The sequence below is a fragment of the Lissotriton vulgaris genome, chromosome 2_1 (assembly GCF_964263255.1).
Source record: "Lissotriton vulgaris chromosome 2_1, aLisVul1.2, whole genome shotgun sequence".
NCBI lineage: Eukaryota > Metazoa > Chordata > Amphibia > Caudata > Salamandridae > Lissotriton > Lissotriton vulgaris.
Window position 1 is genome coordinate 1446245976 of NC_141687.1, and position 19235 is coordinate 1446265210.

Consider the following 19235-nt stretch of genomic DNA (forward strand, 5'->3'; position numbering starts at 1 on the left):
ACATAAGTACTCTTAATGAGGTACATCCAAAGATTGGAGCAAAGACAGCCCAGATAATTCAGTTTTTGAAGATTTATTTATATCCTAAGTGGTGCTGCACTTTCAAATTAGGTTTCTAATGTGTGCAGGGGCACAGGTTTCCTTCGTGTGCGCCCATGCATGAGGTTGTGTGCAAGGCAAGAGGAATTAAATCAACAATATTGCAACTCCTGAACTTTTGTACATTCACTTTGCCCTTAGCCATGCAAGATTGCAAAAACTAGAAATAAATTCTATAATGCCACTGCTGGAACCATAACTATATGCTTTCCCTTAATCCCCCTTTCAAATTGTTGTTTCAGGCAGTGTGAGAGACTTAAGATGAGAAACCACCTTTCGCCTTTGCAGGAAGAAATTTCCCACCAAATCCTTCATTTTAGCTCATTGTCTGAAGAATTGTGATTCTGTAAATGATGAGTAAATATTCCTAGAGTACAAAACAATCCCACATTCCAATTTGTCAAAAAAGATAGAGGTGGCATATGGAGTTCACTTAAGCTTTCCATCAGAAAACACACCTCTCCTCAATAGACAAATACTTTGTGGGGAGGCAGAAGAGTTTGTGGAACCTCCAGATGGAGTACAGAATGAGAAATAGGCCTGCTTCTGAGCAATCGTGATAGACCATGTATGGAACCTGAAGCCAGTACTAATCCAAAGGCATGCTTTCATTTCCTGCCAGGACACACCACTTAAGGAGAAGCATGAGAACCTTGGTGCCCCAAAACCCTACTCACCTGCCACGGTATGGATTATGAGAGCACAGCATTGACAGAGCCACGTGCCAATGCGTAGTTACTCAAATCTGCAGTTCATGACGGCTTGTCGTAGAATGCACCATTTGAGGTCTAAGATACTTTTGGCAACACTTCTCCATCGAAGCACCAAGGTAAAGGATAAAATCCTTGCAAATGACTGCTACTGGCAATTGCTTTATAAAGCGTTTTCTGTGCATCGAAGATTTATACCAACTTTACCACTCCAGACAAGGGCAAGTCATCCACAAATGACACAGCTTTGCTCCAATAGAGTCAGTCCAGCAAAGTCCAGCCCACACTGAAAGGCTAGGTTCACTCTTAACACAATAAACCTAGAATCAGGTTCAGCAACCTGACCTTTGGGATGAACTGTTCCTAGTGGAGGGGAACCAACTCTGATTTGCATGAGCCTGTTTCCTATCTGGTGTGCCATAGTGGGAAAACAAATGATGCAATGGAATGCATCCCCGAGTAACTATTATTGGCAGAGAAATCTGCAAGCATTCGCTCATCACCTTCCAGATTTGATAGATCACTTTATCACCGGTTGACTCAATGCAAAATGTGCACAGTGCGACTTAAGCGCAAAAAAAAGTAACTCTGCAGATCTACTCCTTGAGATTGGGCTAAGGACTGAACCACCTGTTATGGTTATGTGGTGAAAAGATAAGTGTTAACTTCTGACACTTAACTCCGATCAATAGCTACAGAGAACTATTAAGATAAATGGTAGGAAAGCCTGGGCATCAACAATAGCAAACAGCATCAAACAAAGCAGAATTCAAATTGGCTTTTACTGGGAGTCCACCGCAATTGTTTCTTAACAAAATTTTAAAAAAATCTATCACTAGGTACAAAAATAATTTATCTAGAGTATCTGCACATTAAAGTCAATGTGGTGAAAAAAGTTTGCAGTTTTACAGACCAACAAAAGACCATGAACAATTAGATGAGATGCATAGAATATGTTGCACCTACGTGTCAATGTCTACATCACGTGTAGCTTGTACTGCATCTGATATCAGCCGTACCAAGCACTTTTTCATACATAATAAAGCCGAAGACCTCTTTAGAGCTTGCAAGAGGGTTAAGTGTTTACAGACCGATAACCAGGGTATGAGTTTGAAATTGGACTGACAACTAAGTTTTGGTCTGGTAAAAAAATATATATTTTTTTTATGAATGAATTTTTATGGCGTTTCAACAAAATCAAAATGCTGACAGTCATATGCAGCTCAACAGCATATTCAGGGAGTATGCCCCAACACATGTATTGATAACCATTAGCGGTGATATTCAACAGCCCCCAGAAAGATGTGTTATCGGGGCGGTAGGCAGGGGGGAAGTGAGAGATGTTCATATGACTAATAACAGGGCGCAGGATCTCGTCAAAGAGGGAAGGGCTCCTCCTAGAAGCATCAGGGGCCAAGCACAGTTACCACTTAATACCCCGATTGTCATTAATTCGACACCAGTTGATGTGGCAGGACCACCTCCACAAGGCCCAGGGTTGAGAATTCTCTCCTGGAATGTGGCGGGGATCACAAATAAGGTAGACACACCAGACTGGGATCTTCTGATAAAAGGCAGTGATATCTTCCTTTTTCAGGAGACATGGGCGAGGGAACCCCAGAGTAGAAGGGGGTTCGAAATTTTTGAAATCCCAGCAAAATGGAATGGGAGGTGGAGGCCCTCGGGTGGCTTGGCGATTTGGGTAGCGAGTCACATTGGGTGCCAGGCGGAAAAGATGGACACACTTTCGCAGGATATCCAGTGTGTGTTCCTTAGATGGCCTGGTAGAACACCATGGGCCATTGTCAACGTCTACTCGCGCCCAGTCGCTGCGTCCAATGAATCCCCCACTCTAGATGAATTGTCATCCTTTCTAGGTCAACTGTCAGGCGACCACAAGATAGTGATGGGAGGGGACTTCAACTGTCATTTCGAACCCCTAGAAGGATTAAAGGAGGGTGCTCTCACCGCTGAGGACAACTATTGGGGAGTCCCACCCTCGTCTTCACCCCACCCTAAAGCTTGGTCCCCGCTGGCAGTACAGCTTATGGCCCTTACCTTACTTCGCAATGAGGGCTTGTAATGGGCGTACTCCGTCCGATACCCCCTCATTGTGCACTTTCAATAGAAGGGACCATGAGTCAAGGCTGGATTATGTATTATTAGATATTACCATGTGGCCTAAAGTTCACGACTTCAGGGTGCTACCAAGGACAGATAGCGACCACAATGCCCTTCAACGGAGATTCAGCATCCTGTACCTCTAGAAGGGTCGCCCACTACTCCTTGCGGCGATGACCAGGGGGACTTGCTTCTCTCCGCAAACAGGCGCCGCGTTAAATGGGGAAAGTTGCTTAACACAGAAGATGCTTTAAATAAGCTATATGGTTTAGCACTCCCCAGGTTCAAGGAAGTGGATGATCTCATAAACCAACCGAGACCCACTGATTACAATGAGAGACTAGCTAATATTCATGAGGAACTAGTGAGGGCTCTTGCCGAGGTTTTCTATCCGGTGGTACCCTCACGTAGGAAAAAGACTCGCACCCCGACCTGGTACAACTCTTCCTGCAGGAAAATTAAGTCGGAGTTAATTTCTACCATTAAAGAGGGCTCTAACAAGGCCAAGGTCGCAGATCTCAGGAGGGAGTATAAAGTAGCAATGGCTAACGCAAGGGCGGAGTGGGATTGGAACCATTGGCATGATCTGTCTGAAGCCTTAAATGCTAAAGACTCTAGGAAATTTTGGGCCCTGGTAAATACTGGGACGGGGGAACTCAAATCCGCAGTGGAGCCTAACATCGCCTCCTCTGTCTGGGAGACCCATTTTGGGACACTTTACCAAGATACTATCCTATTACCCGATGGAGTGGCGGTTGAGCCCCCCGTCACCCCGGAAGTGGGCCTGGAATTTTCTCTAGGTGAGGTGGTGATTGCAATGGAGCGCCTAGCGCTGGGAAAAGCTCCGGGGTTGGATAAATTACCGGGGGACCTCTTTAGACATCACCCTGAAATTTGGGGCCCGTACCTTCTTATTCTTTTTAATGCCATCTTAGGAGGTATGGCGGTCCCCTGCTCTTGGCTGGGGGCAGAGATCGTGCCAATATACAAGAAGGGGTCTCCTCTGCTCCCAGCCAATTACAGGCCGATTAGCCTTATAGATGTCCCCCAAAAGCTTTTCGCGCGCCTCATCCTGAACCACTTGCTAGGCTGGATGGAGGACAATGATATCATGAGCCCCCTACAGGCTGGCTTCAGAAAAAACACGTCGACCATGGACCAGATTTTCCGCCTCGTCCTCCTTTATTGGAAGACGGTGAGGTTAGAGGGGGGAAGGCTGTACATGGTCTTCGTGGATCTGAGGTCAGCATTTGACCTAGTCCCGCGCAAGAAACTCTGGGAGGTTCTGGAAAAGTTAGGAGTACCCCCCCAGATACTCAGTATCATAACTAGGCTGCACGAGAACAATTATGCGCAGGTTAGGTGTGGGAGGGATGGCAATCTCTCGTCCAGGTTCCCTGTCCGTAGAGGGGTAAGGCAGGGCTGTGTCCTGGCACCGACCCTGTTCTGTCTCTTCATCAATAACGTTATATCCCATCTAGAAAACGTTAAGGACAATGATGCCCCACATTTGGCAGGCAGGAGGGTTCCGGCAATCATGTTTGCCGATGACACCCTCCTGCTTTCCAAATCCCCCATGGGGATCCAGAGGATTCTGGATGGATTTGGTCTTTTCTGCAGACAACATGGTCTAGAGGTAAATACGGAAAAGACCAAATCCATGATATTTAATCCACCAAATAAAGCCAGGCCCAATCCCACCCTGGGTACTGCCAGCCTTGAGAGGGTTACTACCTTTACATACCTGGGGGTAACACTACAGGAAAATCTATCATGGGACCGACAGATAGCAAGATCAAGGCTTAAACTGTCCCAGTTGTCGGGCGCAATCTTGAAGGTGGCCAACACTTCCACTTTTAAGCCTATAAGCCCGGCTCTCAAAACCTATCGGACTCAAGCCAAAGCAGCGGCTATGTATGGGAGTGAGCTATGGGGGTACAAAGCAGGCCAAGATTTGGCGAGAGTGGAAAATAATTTTCTTAGATGCCTATTAGCTCTTCCACGAGGCACACCACTCCTGCCACTGAGATTAGACATGGGTCTCCCCCCTATTGCTGAGGAGCTTGTGTCAAAGCCAGTGAAGTATTGGCACAGGCTTTAGTCCACAAACGAATTACATCACTATAGGCAGGACCTTATCCATGTCATGAGCCTGAACCAAAGTAGTAAAATCCCCTGGCTTGCTTTCGTAAAAAATGAACTGCTCACTTTGAACTTATCTGAGCTATGGGAGGATCCCGTGCAAGGCTGCCAAAGGGTCTCACGCAAAGGCCTGGCCCAAATCTACAAAGACAAGAGTCTCTCACTTCTGATGAATGCTCAAAATAGCGGCACCCTTGCTGTCCGATTTCTGGATTCCAAAAATTCTTATATATTTGAGCCCTTTATGGATTTTATTTTCCCCATCCTTGCGAGGAAATTGTTTGTACAATGGAGGTTAGGCACACTCCCCATCAAAAAATGTACCCACAAATGGACCAAGGGGGGTGATAAAATGTGTCCATGTTGCAACACCCACGAGGAAGACGACCTCCATATTATGTTTGTGTGTCCTGCCTATCACAGACCTAGAAAATACTGGATAGCGCCGCTCTGCAGAAACTTGGGGTTCAGAAATTACTCACAGGCATATAGAGTAATGAAAACCAGCACTCTGGGCCACATTGTGTTCGCCATATCCAAATTTCTAATGGCAGTATGGCTAATCAGAAAGAAAAAAGCCCCATAAGCTGTGGACACTTATGACACTCTTCATTTCCTCGCTGGACAAGAAGGGAACTTTTTATACACTGTATTTTTAATATGTATTTTAAAATGTATGTTATTGTGTTTTGTATTGCATCTTTTATGGTCTATAAGGCCGAAATAAAGAATTTTTGGATTGGATTGGATAACCAATTAAGTCCTAAGATCTTGAAAGTATTCTTACCAATGCCACTGTATGGTGTACTAGAACACTCACTGTCTCAAACTGCCTCTTCCAGGTGGGAGAAATGATACATAACTCACAACCGTTCACATATCTGGGGTCCTCTATCACAACTTTCAAAGACAACCAACATCTAGCTTAGCTAGAAGGAAATCCATCCCTAAAACTGTACGAAAACACAGCAAGCCTCCTAAAGTCTCCAATTTCTGGTAAAGGTCACTTGGCCACTGCACTGTTGCCCTCAGAGTATTTATTTATTTTTATTGTTACACAAACATAGACATACACAGAAAGGTACGCTTTATTTAAACTTCCACAAACCCAGATGCAGACTGGGAGTATTTACTTGTTCTCAGGGTACTACTTGCATATCAAACCGAGAGACCACATCTCCCCTGCCTTGAAAGCCCTGCATTGGTTACCGGTTGGAAGAAGATTCACGTTCAAGCTGCTTTGTATCACCCACAAAGCAATACATGGAATGGGACCACTCTTAATCAGGAAGAAAATCACCAAACACATTCAACAAACGAACCTCCGCTCTAAAGGAGCATTTCGCCTTAAAATCCCACCATACAAGAAAAAAAAAATGGGTGGCACATTCTTCTATGTTCAAGCAGCCAAACTATGGAACTCTTTACCCCCAACATAAGGTCCACCGACAACCACCTTATCTTCAGCAAACTACTCAAGATTTGGCTCTTCCCCACATAAGCACCATACGCACACAGAAATTTACAGCATATCCCTCTGTATATAAGCTTTTGTTTTCACTATAGATATGTACCTATCTTTGTGTATTACTTTGTATAACCATGTAAAATAATTATGTTGTTGAGAGAAAAAATAATAAATAAATAAAAATCCTCCTTGGTCTACATGTACACACTTCCATTGTGCATCTATGTACCTTCCATGTACTTGGATCTGTGTGTCTGTTACTTTTCTCCTGAAAAAGCATATCTAAAGCACTACCCTATTTCTCATACTGTACCTCTATCAATATCTTTAAATACACATACTTACCTCCTTTATGTATCTATATACTTTTAATGTACTTATGGATCTATATATTTATCACTTTCTTCTAATTTAGCATTTCCAATGCACTACCCTATTTCTCAGCCTATACTTCGCTCAATATATCTTCTAGCCCAACCTTCTGACTCATCTCAAACTTCTTTCTACTACTCCTTCCAATGCACTACCCTATCTATCATATACATCTAGCAATGTATTCTTTACATCCACTCTCTCATTTATCCCAAACCCTATACCACTACTATGATTGCCAAAATAACCCTTTCTAGACTCTCTCCTACTCTACCCCTCCTTGTATCATGTTTTTACTATACCGATCCCCTAAAACAAACCTTTCTAAACTCTTCCCTCCGACTCGTCCCCTCTAAAACTCAATTTTACTCATCCAAAAGCCTCCTCCTACAGTCAAGACCTAAAAAAAAAACCTTCACTCTTATCCCTCCACAATCCTTTTCAATCAAAATTTACAGACTAATATGTTCACTTCTCAAATTCCATATTCAACGATACTAATTGACCACTAATCCTTTATTGGATTCCAGAGTAGTGTGCTACTCGCCAATTAAGAGTCTCAACACCCCATCAGGCTATATAAATGCAAACCTTTTTCCTTTCTACCCCTCCCCAAACCTTTTCAATCTAAATAACTGGCTAACATATCCACCACTAAAATTACTCCTGTTTCACCATACTAATTCAACACTAATCGGGATGGGTTCCAGAGTATCGTGCTACTTGCGCTTCAAAACCCCATCAGGGGTAGCAAGTGCTATAAAAATACAAAGCTCTTTCCCTCTTCTATCCCGCTACCTACCCTTCTCTACCCAAATAACTGAATAACATATCCACTTCTCAAATTACTTCATATTATACTATACTAATTTTCAACACTAATCCTTTATGGGTTCCTCAGTGGCGTGCTACTCGCCAGAAAAGCGCTTCTACACCCATCGGGGGTAAAACGTGCTATATGAATGCAAATCTTTCTTCCCCTTTTATCCTTCCGCTATCCTTCTCACTCCAAATATCCATCACTGAAATTACTTCATATTTCACCATATTAATTCACCACTAATCCTTTATAGGCTTCTTGAATAGTGTGCGTCAACAAACGCTATATAAATACAAACCTTTGTCCTCCTCTATCCTTCTGCTATCATTCCAAATCCAAATAACTGACTAACTTATCCACCACTTAAAATGTACTTGCATGTTTCACTATACTAATTCAACACTAATCCTCTATGGGTCCCGGAGAAGCGCGCTACTCTCCGAAAAATCACTTTGACGCATCGTCAGGGGTAGTAAGCGCTATATAAATGCAATTACAATACAATACAATACCATATATCTTCCTCCCGGAGGATGTGGAGTTCACCTACAGGGATATGGAGTATTTATCACCTGGGATAGTAAGTCCTGGAGACTTCTTTCAGGTCTCTAGGACCTACATTACATTAGTTCTTGGTAGGATTCTTTCTGTATAAAGAGGTCCTGCTTCTCTTCAAATTTCACCAACAATCTAATGGGCTATCAATGAAAGGTTCCATACGCATAGTTAACAACTCAGACGTATTGCAAGACTGGCAGAGAAGGTCCACAAACCTTTACTAACACACACACATGCAGAGCATTTTCCGGCTCTTAAATTATTCAAGACTGCATTGACTATATGCAGTGCAGGCATCATTAGCATCTCTGGTAGAAAGACAATACAATTTAAAAATTAACACAGTTTCAAAAATTAAATTAAAATGGCATTATTCTGAAATTGCTGGATAGACACTATGCTAATTCCTTTACTACAGTACTACTGCCAGCTTGTTGAAACCTGCCCACTTATTTTCAAATCTCTCTAGTTTCCTCATTAATTGATCTGTACAATGTGGACACTCAATGCCCGGTCTTTCTTTTTGTATGGCCACTGCCTTAAGTGCGGATTCCTTGAATTCCCCTTTCTTGTCACCAATCCAAATAGTCCTTATGGAAAATGTTTTCAGGGGAGATTCTACAGTGTTTTCGCTTAGGTGTTGTGAATTTCAAGTCTTTCAGGGCTTCCAGAAAAAGGGCCTATATTTTTGTGCACAATCTTCTACTGAGGTGATTTCTTGAAGGTAATACCTCCTTTCTTGGGTTAACTCTTTTCCTTGGGCAGCTTAAGACACAGTAGCTTCAGACGTTATGCCTTTAAAACTCTATGGATCCAACACTCTGGTTTCTTCTCATGCAACACCCCATCCCAAGTCATAGAAATTGGGACCCCAGGAATGCCGGGGTGATCGTCTATGTTTGAGTCTCAGAAAAGGACACAGTAGTCAACTACAGAAAGAACAAACGTGGGAGTTCCCATCTCTGCCTTGAGCTAACATGCTCAAACGCCCTCTTCAAACTTCCCCATGTGGCCCTTCCAATGTACGCTAGAGTTAGAGAAAGGTGGTAATCTCAGAGCTCAGCTGGCATCAACTCCTTATAATACATTTTTAATATTCACATATAGGCATCAGCTCCAGGAAATATTTGTGGTCATACATCATGTGAGCGAAATACCATAGATGAGTAGGTTTATTATTAAATATGGATGAAAAAGTTTCTTACTAGAGCCCGTAATCCATACAGCCAGAAAATGTGTAGTTTCATAGTGGGATAAGTGTTGCATGGCCAGAGTAAGTAGCACAATAAACTGTTAGCCTAATTACATTATTAACATTAGTTAACATTATGCACATTTATATTTAATAGAAAGATATAAATGTCCAACGTTCAACACAAATAGCTCTATCCTATATAGAAAAAACACTTAAAAGGAATACAGAACATTCTGAAAGAAACATTGTCAGAAACAAATGCACACACACACATCAAAACATGGACCAAATACTGAAAATTCCCACAAGTCTGAAGCAGGCATATTTCTGGGTGGATACTAATAATCTTCACCGTATTTTGTTCACATTTTGCATGTTTACATGGGGGTTGTTTATACCAAATAACAAATGAAGTCTAAACAGACTTCATGTGACTCACAAAAGCTCATTCAAAGAAATGAATGGACATGATGAGAAGTAAAGCGTGCAACTGAAATATACGCTTTGGTAACCTTGTAGTTTGTGACACAAAAATGAAATCAGTTCATATTATAACTTTACACTGAAAAGTATGACCATAAAGTGGAATTAAATTCACATTTTTACTGGCAATAGGTACTTCTGTATGGGTGGTTAAAAACAGCATTTTGGAACCTTATAAAAACAGTACGCCATATGTAATTAAATCAATTGAGGGTTCTTTCATTTCCTGCAAAGCAGGCTTCAGTTTGATGGTATGAGGCTTTAAGGAAAACATATATGCAAGACAAATACAAATATCAACGATGACAGGTCCATGTTCTACACATTTAGCACCTAATACCATTGTATCAGGAATTCTCTAAAGAATACAGTGGTCAAATCTGCATTTTAATGTAGGCTCATAAACATGATTATTTTTTTCAGCGATGGACTTACAGTTTGCAGTTGAATGTACCCGTTTTGTGGTAAAGTGAGGACTAAGAGAAAGAGAAACTATAGAAAAGTGCATCATTGTTCTCAATTGTAAGAACAGGACATTTTAGCAGAGCAGGTGGACCTAAAATAAAATGTTAACAGTGTTATTTGTGGCTGGTTATATGTTGACAGGCAGTGAGGTGTGGCTTTGGACTTTTAGATACTGAATTCAGAAAACTACCTGCCTCATTGACCCCGATAACACTTAGGGTTAATGTTCTGTAGTGAAGATGTAATAGCAGCATTCATTTTCACATGTGAATGTTTGACCGAATACCACAGTAGTTACAAAGAAATTAGAATGCCAACCCTTAGGCAAGCAAGAAGACCGGCAAATATAATAACGCTGAGAACATAATTTGCAATTAAGTAGGATAAAAGAGAAACATTTCACCACTATTGTGCATGTTTACCAAAAAAGACTATCTTGAACTGCAGGCAGAAAACATCGTTACTGACCAACAAATTTGCAACTGAATAAAATATAATTTGATTTAGGATGAAAAACTAGTACATTAATCAATTAAGAGGCTTTTTTTCTTTTAAAGAGCAGAATTAAAAATAAAAGCATTTAAAGAATACAAAGCACATTTGTTCATGCAGATATTTATACATCAATTTATGAAATTCTACATGGGTAACACAACATCCAGCCTCAGATACCAACCTGTTTGTGGGTTGATCAGAATACTGCCAGGTGGTATGCCTGTGGCTTCCAACGGAAGCAAAAAGAAGCTAGTGCTAGTAGGTGCCACTTGCCCGCTCAGACCACCATCAAAGGAAAGAGAGTTACTAGTGCTGACAGGTGGGTAGACGGCAGATGTGCCATGAGAAGGCTGGCTTAGAGCTGATACTGGAAGAGGCAGCTGGGTGTGGGAGAGAGAACCAGTGGACGACCCTACACTACTAGAAGACTCTGAACCTAGGAAAGGAGTAATGAGAAAGCATTTACCTACAGATAAAAATATCATTCTTATTTCAGTAGAATACAAAGAACGTAATTGTAACATGCAGATGCTCAAATTCCTTTAACTGTAAAGAATAGACAACGAAAAACGAAAGGACATATCTCAGCAATGCAAACACTGCATGCAAACAACGTGAAGCCACTTTCCACCTGTAAAACCGTAGAACACGAAGAAGCATCCAAGCACAAGTACCTTAATGTGCATTTACAAAAAACAAGGAGCCTTACGCCACAAGCAGACAAATCAAAGGTCTAACCCAACTATGTATATCACATAAGAATGAAATGATCACGCACAACAAGCTCAACAACAAGCTCAAAGTTTCACAAAAATGGAGAACTCAAAATTATGTGAGGAGCTAAAAAGGGTCTGAAGCATTCAAATTTACTCGAAGAACTTTCTCTTAGTGATACATATTCCAGAATGACCGAGTAGAACGCAATTAAATATTCCAAGCTAAATTAAGGAAAAGAATACTATTGAGACAATGCTATACAGGGGGTAAATTAAGTATTCATAAGCACTAGCCCGCATTTTTGAGAAATGGGTATAAATTCAGAGAGGCATAGAGACAAAAGATGTTACAATGACGCACCTCATAACGGTGGCACTGACACTGAATGCATAGAAATGGTATGTTTCTCTATGGAAGCAACACAGGTTCTGAACCTATGACCAACTGAAACACAGAACTAGGGTGATAGGGCTTTATCTGTGCATTTGTAATCAAACGTAACTCCTTTCACAAATCTCCCAAAGTTTTGCAAATAATGATTTTGGATGAAAACATTCACTGGAAAACTCCCAAATCACATTAAAATGCTTTCTTTTTCCAGCTGTACTAAACAATGAGACATAAAAAAATGTACATCCAAAATGAACAGTCTAAATGTTCTACATCAGATACAAGTACTGCTGAGGTCTATATGAGGCTATTACATGGTAGATGATTTAAAACAAAACGTAAGCATGAGCAGGCACCACTAGTATTCCAAGCAGAAATATAACAAGGACGTGTACAAAATAATGAAAAACAGGTTAATTTCCACTACAAGTTGCAAAATATGCTTCACTTTACATCACAAAAGAGAGAAGGTGATTCAACACTCCTCAATCCTTGTGATCCTTCACAGTACAAATTCACATCTACAATCTCATGCATTGAGGATTACCCAAGGAGACTGTAACCTGAAGAGCCAGGGATCAAAGAGTCTAAAGGGATGACCCAAACAAATTGAACACATACCAACATTGACAAGTGTGATGTGCATAGGCGTTACTGTGGATCAATGTACAGTAAGATGGGCTCATCAAAAAGTGTGGTTACGTTCAGAGACTATTGGTAATGTGCATATTACATTTTCTACAAATACAAAAATATTTTGCAAAGGCCTTTTATACACTGCTATATTAGGATTAAGTTGTTCAATACCAATGTGCTTGGCACGATAAGCACAATAATACTCATGTTTAAAGAGGAAGCTATCAAAAAATGTTTCACAGATACCCTACACACTTGTGTTTGGAAGGGAACTTTCCTCTTGAAGCATCAAACATACAATTCAGGACTGCCCAGATATAGATTTCTAATTAAGACAACTGTTACCAATCAAACAAAACTTACACCTTCACAAAGAAGCAACATTTTACAAAAACATGGCTGTTACCAAACAAACTGCACCACTGTAATTCCACTATGAGGATAATAATTTGGTAACCTTACGTATCTTTCGTTTCAATGTAAAGTTTAACTAGTAGGAGTACTATGGATACAAAGGGACTGGTATCTTGTTTTATAGATTGGTTTGCTGAGTTCCAATGGTGAGTCCCTCAATACAATAACAGTGTGTGTGCACACACAAATACACACATGTTAAACAACGGTAATAGTTTGTAATTGTGGTTATGTCACAGCTTCAAATGAAAAGGAATGTCTTAGTTTCAATAACTGACGACATTCAAAGAATCTGCACAGAAAGTACTAAAAAAGATAAGCAGATTTAGTTTTGGCAAGACTGTGCGCAACTGGGTTGTGTATCTGTGGTTTATTGGTCCTGAAAAATCCTGAATGGTTAGAATCCTGAAAAAGTTCATAAATCACTGTAAGGGGTTGACTGTACTCACGTGAATAAATTATAACTGTGTCAATTAAAATAGAATCCATTGCCATCTAATCTAGACATGCATATATACCCAGAGGGAACATTTATCATTCCCAACGATAACCAATCAACACCTATAATTATTGCAGAACATTTCAAAATGTTAAAATCTTGATTTTGTTTGTGTTAATTTCTAATGTGAAAGCAATTTTCCAATTCCTCCCCAATTTACTAAACCCATTATGTAAAATTTGAAATAATCGGTATATATACTTTATCCTACTTTTCATCTCACATATGTAGGGTCAGTGTCTGCAATCATATCCCTATCTCAGAATGGTCTTTTAGAAACAATGGACTGTTGTTTCTCCGAGGTCTATGTACATATTTGTATGCTATGCTACCTGCGAGCAGGTGGGCTAGGCATACATAAGTTATGAGCTACTTAATCTATGTAGCACATATGTATTTGTTATGGGGTGTATATTCACAGAAAACAAAGTTAAAGTGCAGGTATGATAAACATTAATATACGATTACAGAAACCTCCAAAATTCACTTACAACGCAACAGTTCATGAGCAGTGATGATTACAAAACAAAACCTAAATATACTGAAAGGAAATGAACCGTAACTCGTGCCTCAGTCATGCACGGCTCACGACCGCACTTAAAAAAAAAAAAAAAAAAAAAATCACAGATGACATGTTCAATGACATAGTAACTGCATTTCAACACTAGGTTTGTCGTTTTTCAGTCTATTCAGATTTTACACAGTGGGAGATGTCACTGTATAGTTAGGATTTAGCAGCTGCACTTCCCATTAAAAATGCATTTTTTTTATTTGCTCCTACTTTGGCTCTCATCAAATGGCTACACAATTCTATTCATCCTCATAAAATAGTCAATTAAGGTCAGTCAGGACAAATTTCTTGCTTTTCCTTATATGGGGAAAAAAGTTAAGGAGATAAAAACATTTTTTTTCTTCCCAATTTAGTGCGATTGGGAAATTTTGTTCACACCCACAGCCAAAACCCCTGAACAGATTTACACAAAATTTAGCATGAAAGCACAACTTGACTCCGAAAGCGTGCCTTTGTTGGTTTTGTTGTAAATTAATTAAGTAGTTTGAGATATTAGCATTTAAAAAAGGCGCTGGGTGGGCTTGAAAGGGCTAACATCAGCTGAAAAGACATTTGTTTATTGGCTTATAACTTATGAATTTGCATGAAATGTGACTGACACGTGTTTAGACTACTGGTATTTTCACCTTTGTGCAGATCCATCAAGTGAGTCATTTAAAAAGAGGGGCTGTGGAAAAATAATTTTCATTTGCTTACAAATTGGGCACCTGTCTGATGAGACTGCACAAAAATTGTCAGAAGCTTGGAAGGATTCGTTTTCTATTACTACTAAGGTTTCAGCCAATCTATCAACAGGGACGATGTGAAGGGGAAGGTAATAAAAATGAATTTACTTATAACTTAGGTACTGTTTAATGAATCTGCAGTAAATGTGGCTAGCACTTAGCAAATTGCACCCAGCGCAAGTATTTTAGGTTTTGAGGCGATCAAATGGAGAGTAGGATAAATATTATTTTAGAGTCACTAATAACTGTGGCACTCAATGAGTTTGCATCAAATTTGGAAAATACTTACTACAATTAGCCTTCTTTTTGTTACTTTTAGGTTTGTGCAGACCCATCGGGCGAGAGAGCAGAGTAAAATAAACAAAAGAAAATAAAAAAAGGAAGGGAGAAAGTGCTTATATGCAAATAAAATTGGTACTGTATGACTGATGAATCTGCACAAAATATGGCAGAATCTATTAAAGATTTATCTTCTATTGGTCTATCAAATCTAAAGGTGAGAGGTAATAACATTTCCAGCTGCTCATAATTTTTGCATTGTTTGATGAATCTGCATCAAATGCGGCAGGCACTTATCAAGTTACATCCAGTCCGGATTTTTCAGCATTCAATCCAAAGACAGTGGCAAGGCTGAAAGGCGAATAATTGCAGTGGTTTTATATGTTTAAGCTAGAAACATAACTCACTTTTTTAACAGTGGTATTTTTCATCGTCTTTTTTTCTTAAGTTCTACTTAATTTATTAGCCACGGCCAAGCCCAGCACCCAAACCGTTAACAGTGGGGGTTGGGTGTAGGACCCAACGCACTGCTGGTATCCAACTACCACCGTGCATGGCCTTGGACACAGGGTGACTGAACTGTGGCCAAGGCCTGTGCCCAACCTCACCAGGTTTCCACCCTAAGCCGCACATAGACGAAAGGGGGTTAGCCACAGACCTTAAATGTTTTTTAGTTGCCATTTCTCACAGCAACCTTGCTTTGGGAGGTGGGGGGTTGATGATCTGTAGGTTCTCTTTTGTTTTTGGTCTTTTGTTTTTTAATTTCTTTATTTTCTCCCACCCAAACTGTTTGGCAAACCGCCACTCTTGCAGTTTTCCATTAGATTTGTATTTTGTTTTCTGCCCCAGATTTGCACCATGCATTCTATGCAATATATCACAAAGAACCCCAAGCTCCAACACACTCCTGCTCATCCCGCTGAAATCACAGAAACGCAAGACCTCAAACAAATCCTTTGCGGGGAACGCTCCCAGGATTTGGAACTCCATCCCCCCACATATCAGAACGACCGCCTCCTTCCCACAATTCAAAACGCTACTCAAAGCCCTCTTCCTTGAACGCTCCGGTGCTTAGCGAGAAGCCCATCTCCCAACAGCAGAAATCTGATAGCCTTTGCGGAACCCAGAACTAACTGATTCGGCCCCGAACTCCGTCTCTTACTGCGTTATTATTGTTGTTGTTCTGTTGGTGTACAGGCTATATTTCCCTCCTTTCGTTTCCGATTCTTGTTTTCTATGCTTATTGCCATGGTTGCATCTCTCTATTTGCTGTGAAGCGCTCTGATACCCTCGGGTCCAGCTAGCGCTATACAAAACTTCAATAAATAAATAAATAAATAAATAAACTCCTGAACAACATTCAGAATGCCACCACTTGGCACCGGAACTGTGCCTGGTTGCTCTCATACTTGTTAGTGTGTACTTGTTCTCATTCCGAGTCTTTAAGTGCCTACGTGTGGCTGGTGTGGCGAACCAGTACAGACCTGTGTGTCCCTGGCTTAGCTTCTCAAAGCAGAGCTTGCCCGTAACAATGCAGGGACACAGTTTTGTTATGCTCTAGGGGTGACATAAGAATTCCCAGGAAACTGAATCCCTTGAGCTTATTTCCTGCTCCATTATTTCACTTGCGCACACCACCTCTTGCCTACTCTCTCCCCCTGGGGGGAAACAGAAGTATGTTTGTCCCAAAATCTGCTGGTTCTACTCTGCCATTTTTCAAGTGATGTCTGTCCAAACTAGTTCTCTTGCCTCTTGACGTGGAAATGAGGGATCTTTAGTCAGGTTCCTGTAAAAAGGGGGATTTTCAAGTATGTCAGCCAATTAATAACACATATTGGTCTGTGAATTCTCCAATAACCTGCAGACATCTGTGAACATCACAGGAAGTCCAGCCCTCTTTACTTGATGTGCCAGGTCCAAGGTCTGGTGAGAGGACGGCGGACCTAGCATGCTTTTATAAAGTTGAGTTCAGTAGATGTGACCACCTAGTCTTTAAATTTGATTCTAGGCACACCTAAGGGGGCTATTTCATATTATAAATGTACTCTTTTCACTTCTTCTTAAATTGCCTCCAAATATAACAATAATCCATAAACTAATTTTTAAGAGCACAGACTTGTCATCATCACTAATGTGGTAGTAATTGTTGATAGTCTCGTTTTCTTACTGTATCTTACTGTCTGCGTACACTCGGCCTAGTAAACTAGTTTGCAGGCTCTTTCTGCCATTTTATGTGCAAAATAAATGGTTTCTGGTAATTTGACCTGCATAATTGTGGAACTGGATATTATATAATCAACTGTTAGGAGAAAAACGTTATTATATCTTTAGCCTGTGAAAAGAATGAACAGTTCATTGCAGATGCATGTGAAATCTAGGTGTTTTATGAATCCCACTTCCCCATGAAAGACGTTGCAAAACGAACTGGTGATAATGGTGGCATGACACCACAATTAACAGCATGGCAATGTGCTACATGCTTTGGGTGCATGGCATGACCCCTAGCCACATCAAGCACCAAGTCTTCCTATTAAGTTGGTCTACCTGGTGTCTGAGCCATGCGTTCACAGCATGGCCTGTAATGTTTGAAGTCTGGTGGTTTATGGATAGTATTATTGGTGCCAGAGCCCAACAGACTTCGGAATGGCCTTCAGCCATGCAAAATGCAAGTTCCCTTCGTCCATTTCAGAGCTCCTGCACCTTGATGAGAATGATCTGCAGACGCAACCTACAGAAAATTTACATAAAGCAAAAAAACATCACTTGCAGTCAAGAACAAGGCACCAAGTGTGGCCTTGGTAATGGCATGAGGTCCACTTCATTTGGCCAGCACCACCTTGTCTTGGTTCTTGGGTTTTGTTTTTCTTGTCTTTTTTCTTGGGTTTTGTTTTTCTTGTCTTTTTTCTTATCTACAAAGAATGTCATTGTGAGCATTTTGATAGAAAATACTACTTTAGACCCGCCTGCCTTTTAACTTTATCTGTCCTTTGACCAATCAACATTTAACTTTCTAGGATCAAGCATGGATAGCTGTGATTCATTATACGGCTACTGGAGACTGGCCTTGGCCCTGTGTGCAGTATGCAATGATACAAGTGTACAGAACAGGATAAACTCCAGGTCAAAGACTGTTTAGTTGACAGATCCTGCAGATTAACAGACATTATTTCTTTTGGAAAAAAGTATTTTCCACCTGTCTGGAAATCAACCAAGTCCACCCTGAGAGTGGTGCACCAAAGCTCTGTACTCAACGGCATCAGCAACATCATTTCCAGCATTAATGTCTACATAGTTTGTAAAGGTTTGTGGATATGAATCAATGCCACAAAATGGTGATGCAAAACATTCCACTGTGAAAAGCCACTGGGTTTCCATATTCATTCAATAAAAAAGTAGAGTCAGAGTACTTTCCAAGACATAGGAGGCTTCCAGTCCAAAAACACATACATTTTCTTTTTAAAACTCCACAACCCCTACTGAACAAATGTTCAGCAAATTTGCTCTATTAGCATGCCAAATTTGGTGTCAATCTGTCCAGCAGTATTTTATGCAATTGGTGTGAAGATTTAAAATAAGAAACAACCGTGTGCCCACCCCTGCATCATTTCATCCAAAATAGATTTTTATTATTTCTGATTTCTAAAGGAGATATGTTTTATGCTTTCTGGGGTAACAAGCATATCTGACTTAGCAAGATTACCTGGAGGAGGGTAGCCTTAAATCAGGAGATTTAGCCAGATTAATTTGCAGGCTTGGTCCTAAAAAGCACTTTAAAGAAAATATTAGTAACAATGTAACAGTAAATGAGGGCACAGCATACAGTTTGAGAATTGGATACATTCGACTATTACAAAAGATATTTAAAGTGTGGGGGAGTAATATGATTAGGCTGTAGCCACTAGGTTAAATTCAAGGATTAGAAGAAGTTTACAAGGACAGATGGAACATATCTTCAAACTGAAAATAACAACGGTGAAATGATTCCGTCCTAGTCGGCAAGTTAAGTAGCTTGCACAGTGAAACACTGTTGCAGATTAAACTACTGGTGCATTCAGGGTTCCTTTATTTGTCAAAAA

General features: G+C 40.5%; 1 protein-coding gene across 9 annotated transcripts in view; it reads right to left on the reverse strand.

Moving 5' to 3' along the window:
* R3HDM1 (R3H domain containing 1) overlaps window positions 1-19235 on the reverse strand; it is a 459574-nt gene that overhangs the window by 238164 nt on the left and 202175 nt on the right. For 5 of the 9 annotated variants that reach the window (XM_086957295.1, XM_086957292.1, XM_086957293.1 and 2 more), the window contains one exon: window positions 11110-11364. The exons of the other annotated variants lie outside the window; for them this stretch is intronic. In XM_086957295.1, the coding sequence (XP_086813421.1) occupies window positions 11110-11364 (255 nt within the window). The remainder of the gene's footprint in view (window positions 1-11109; window positions 11365-19235) is intronic. 9 annotated transcript variants of the gene reach the window in all.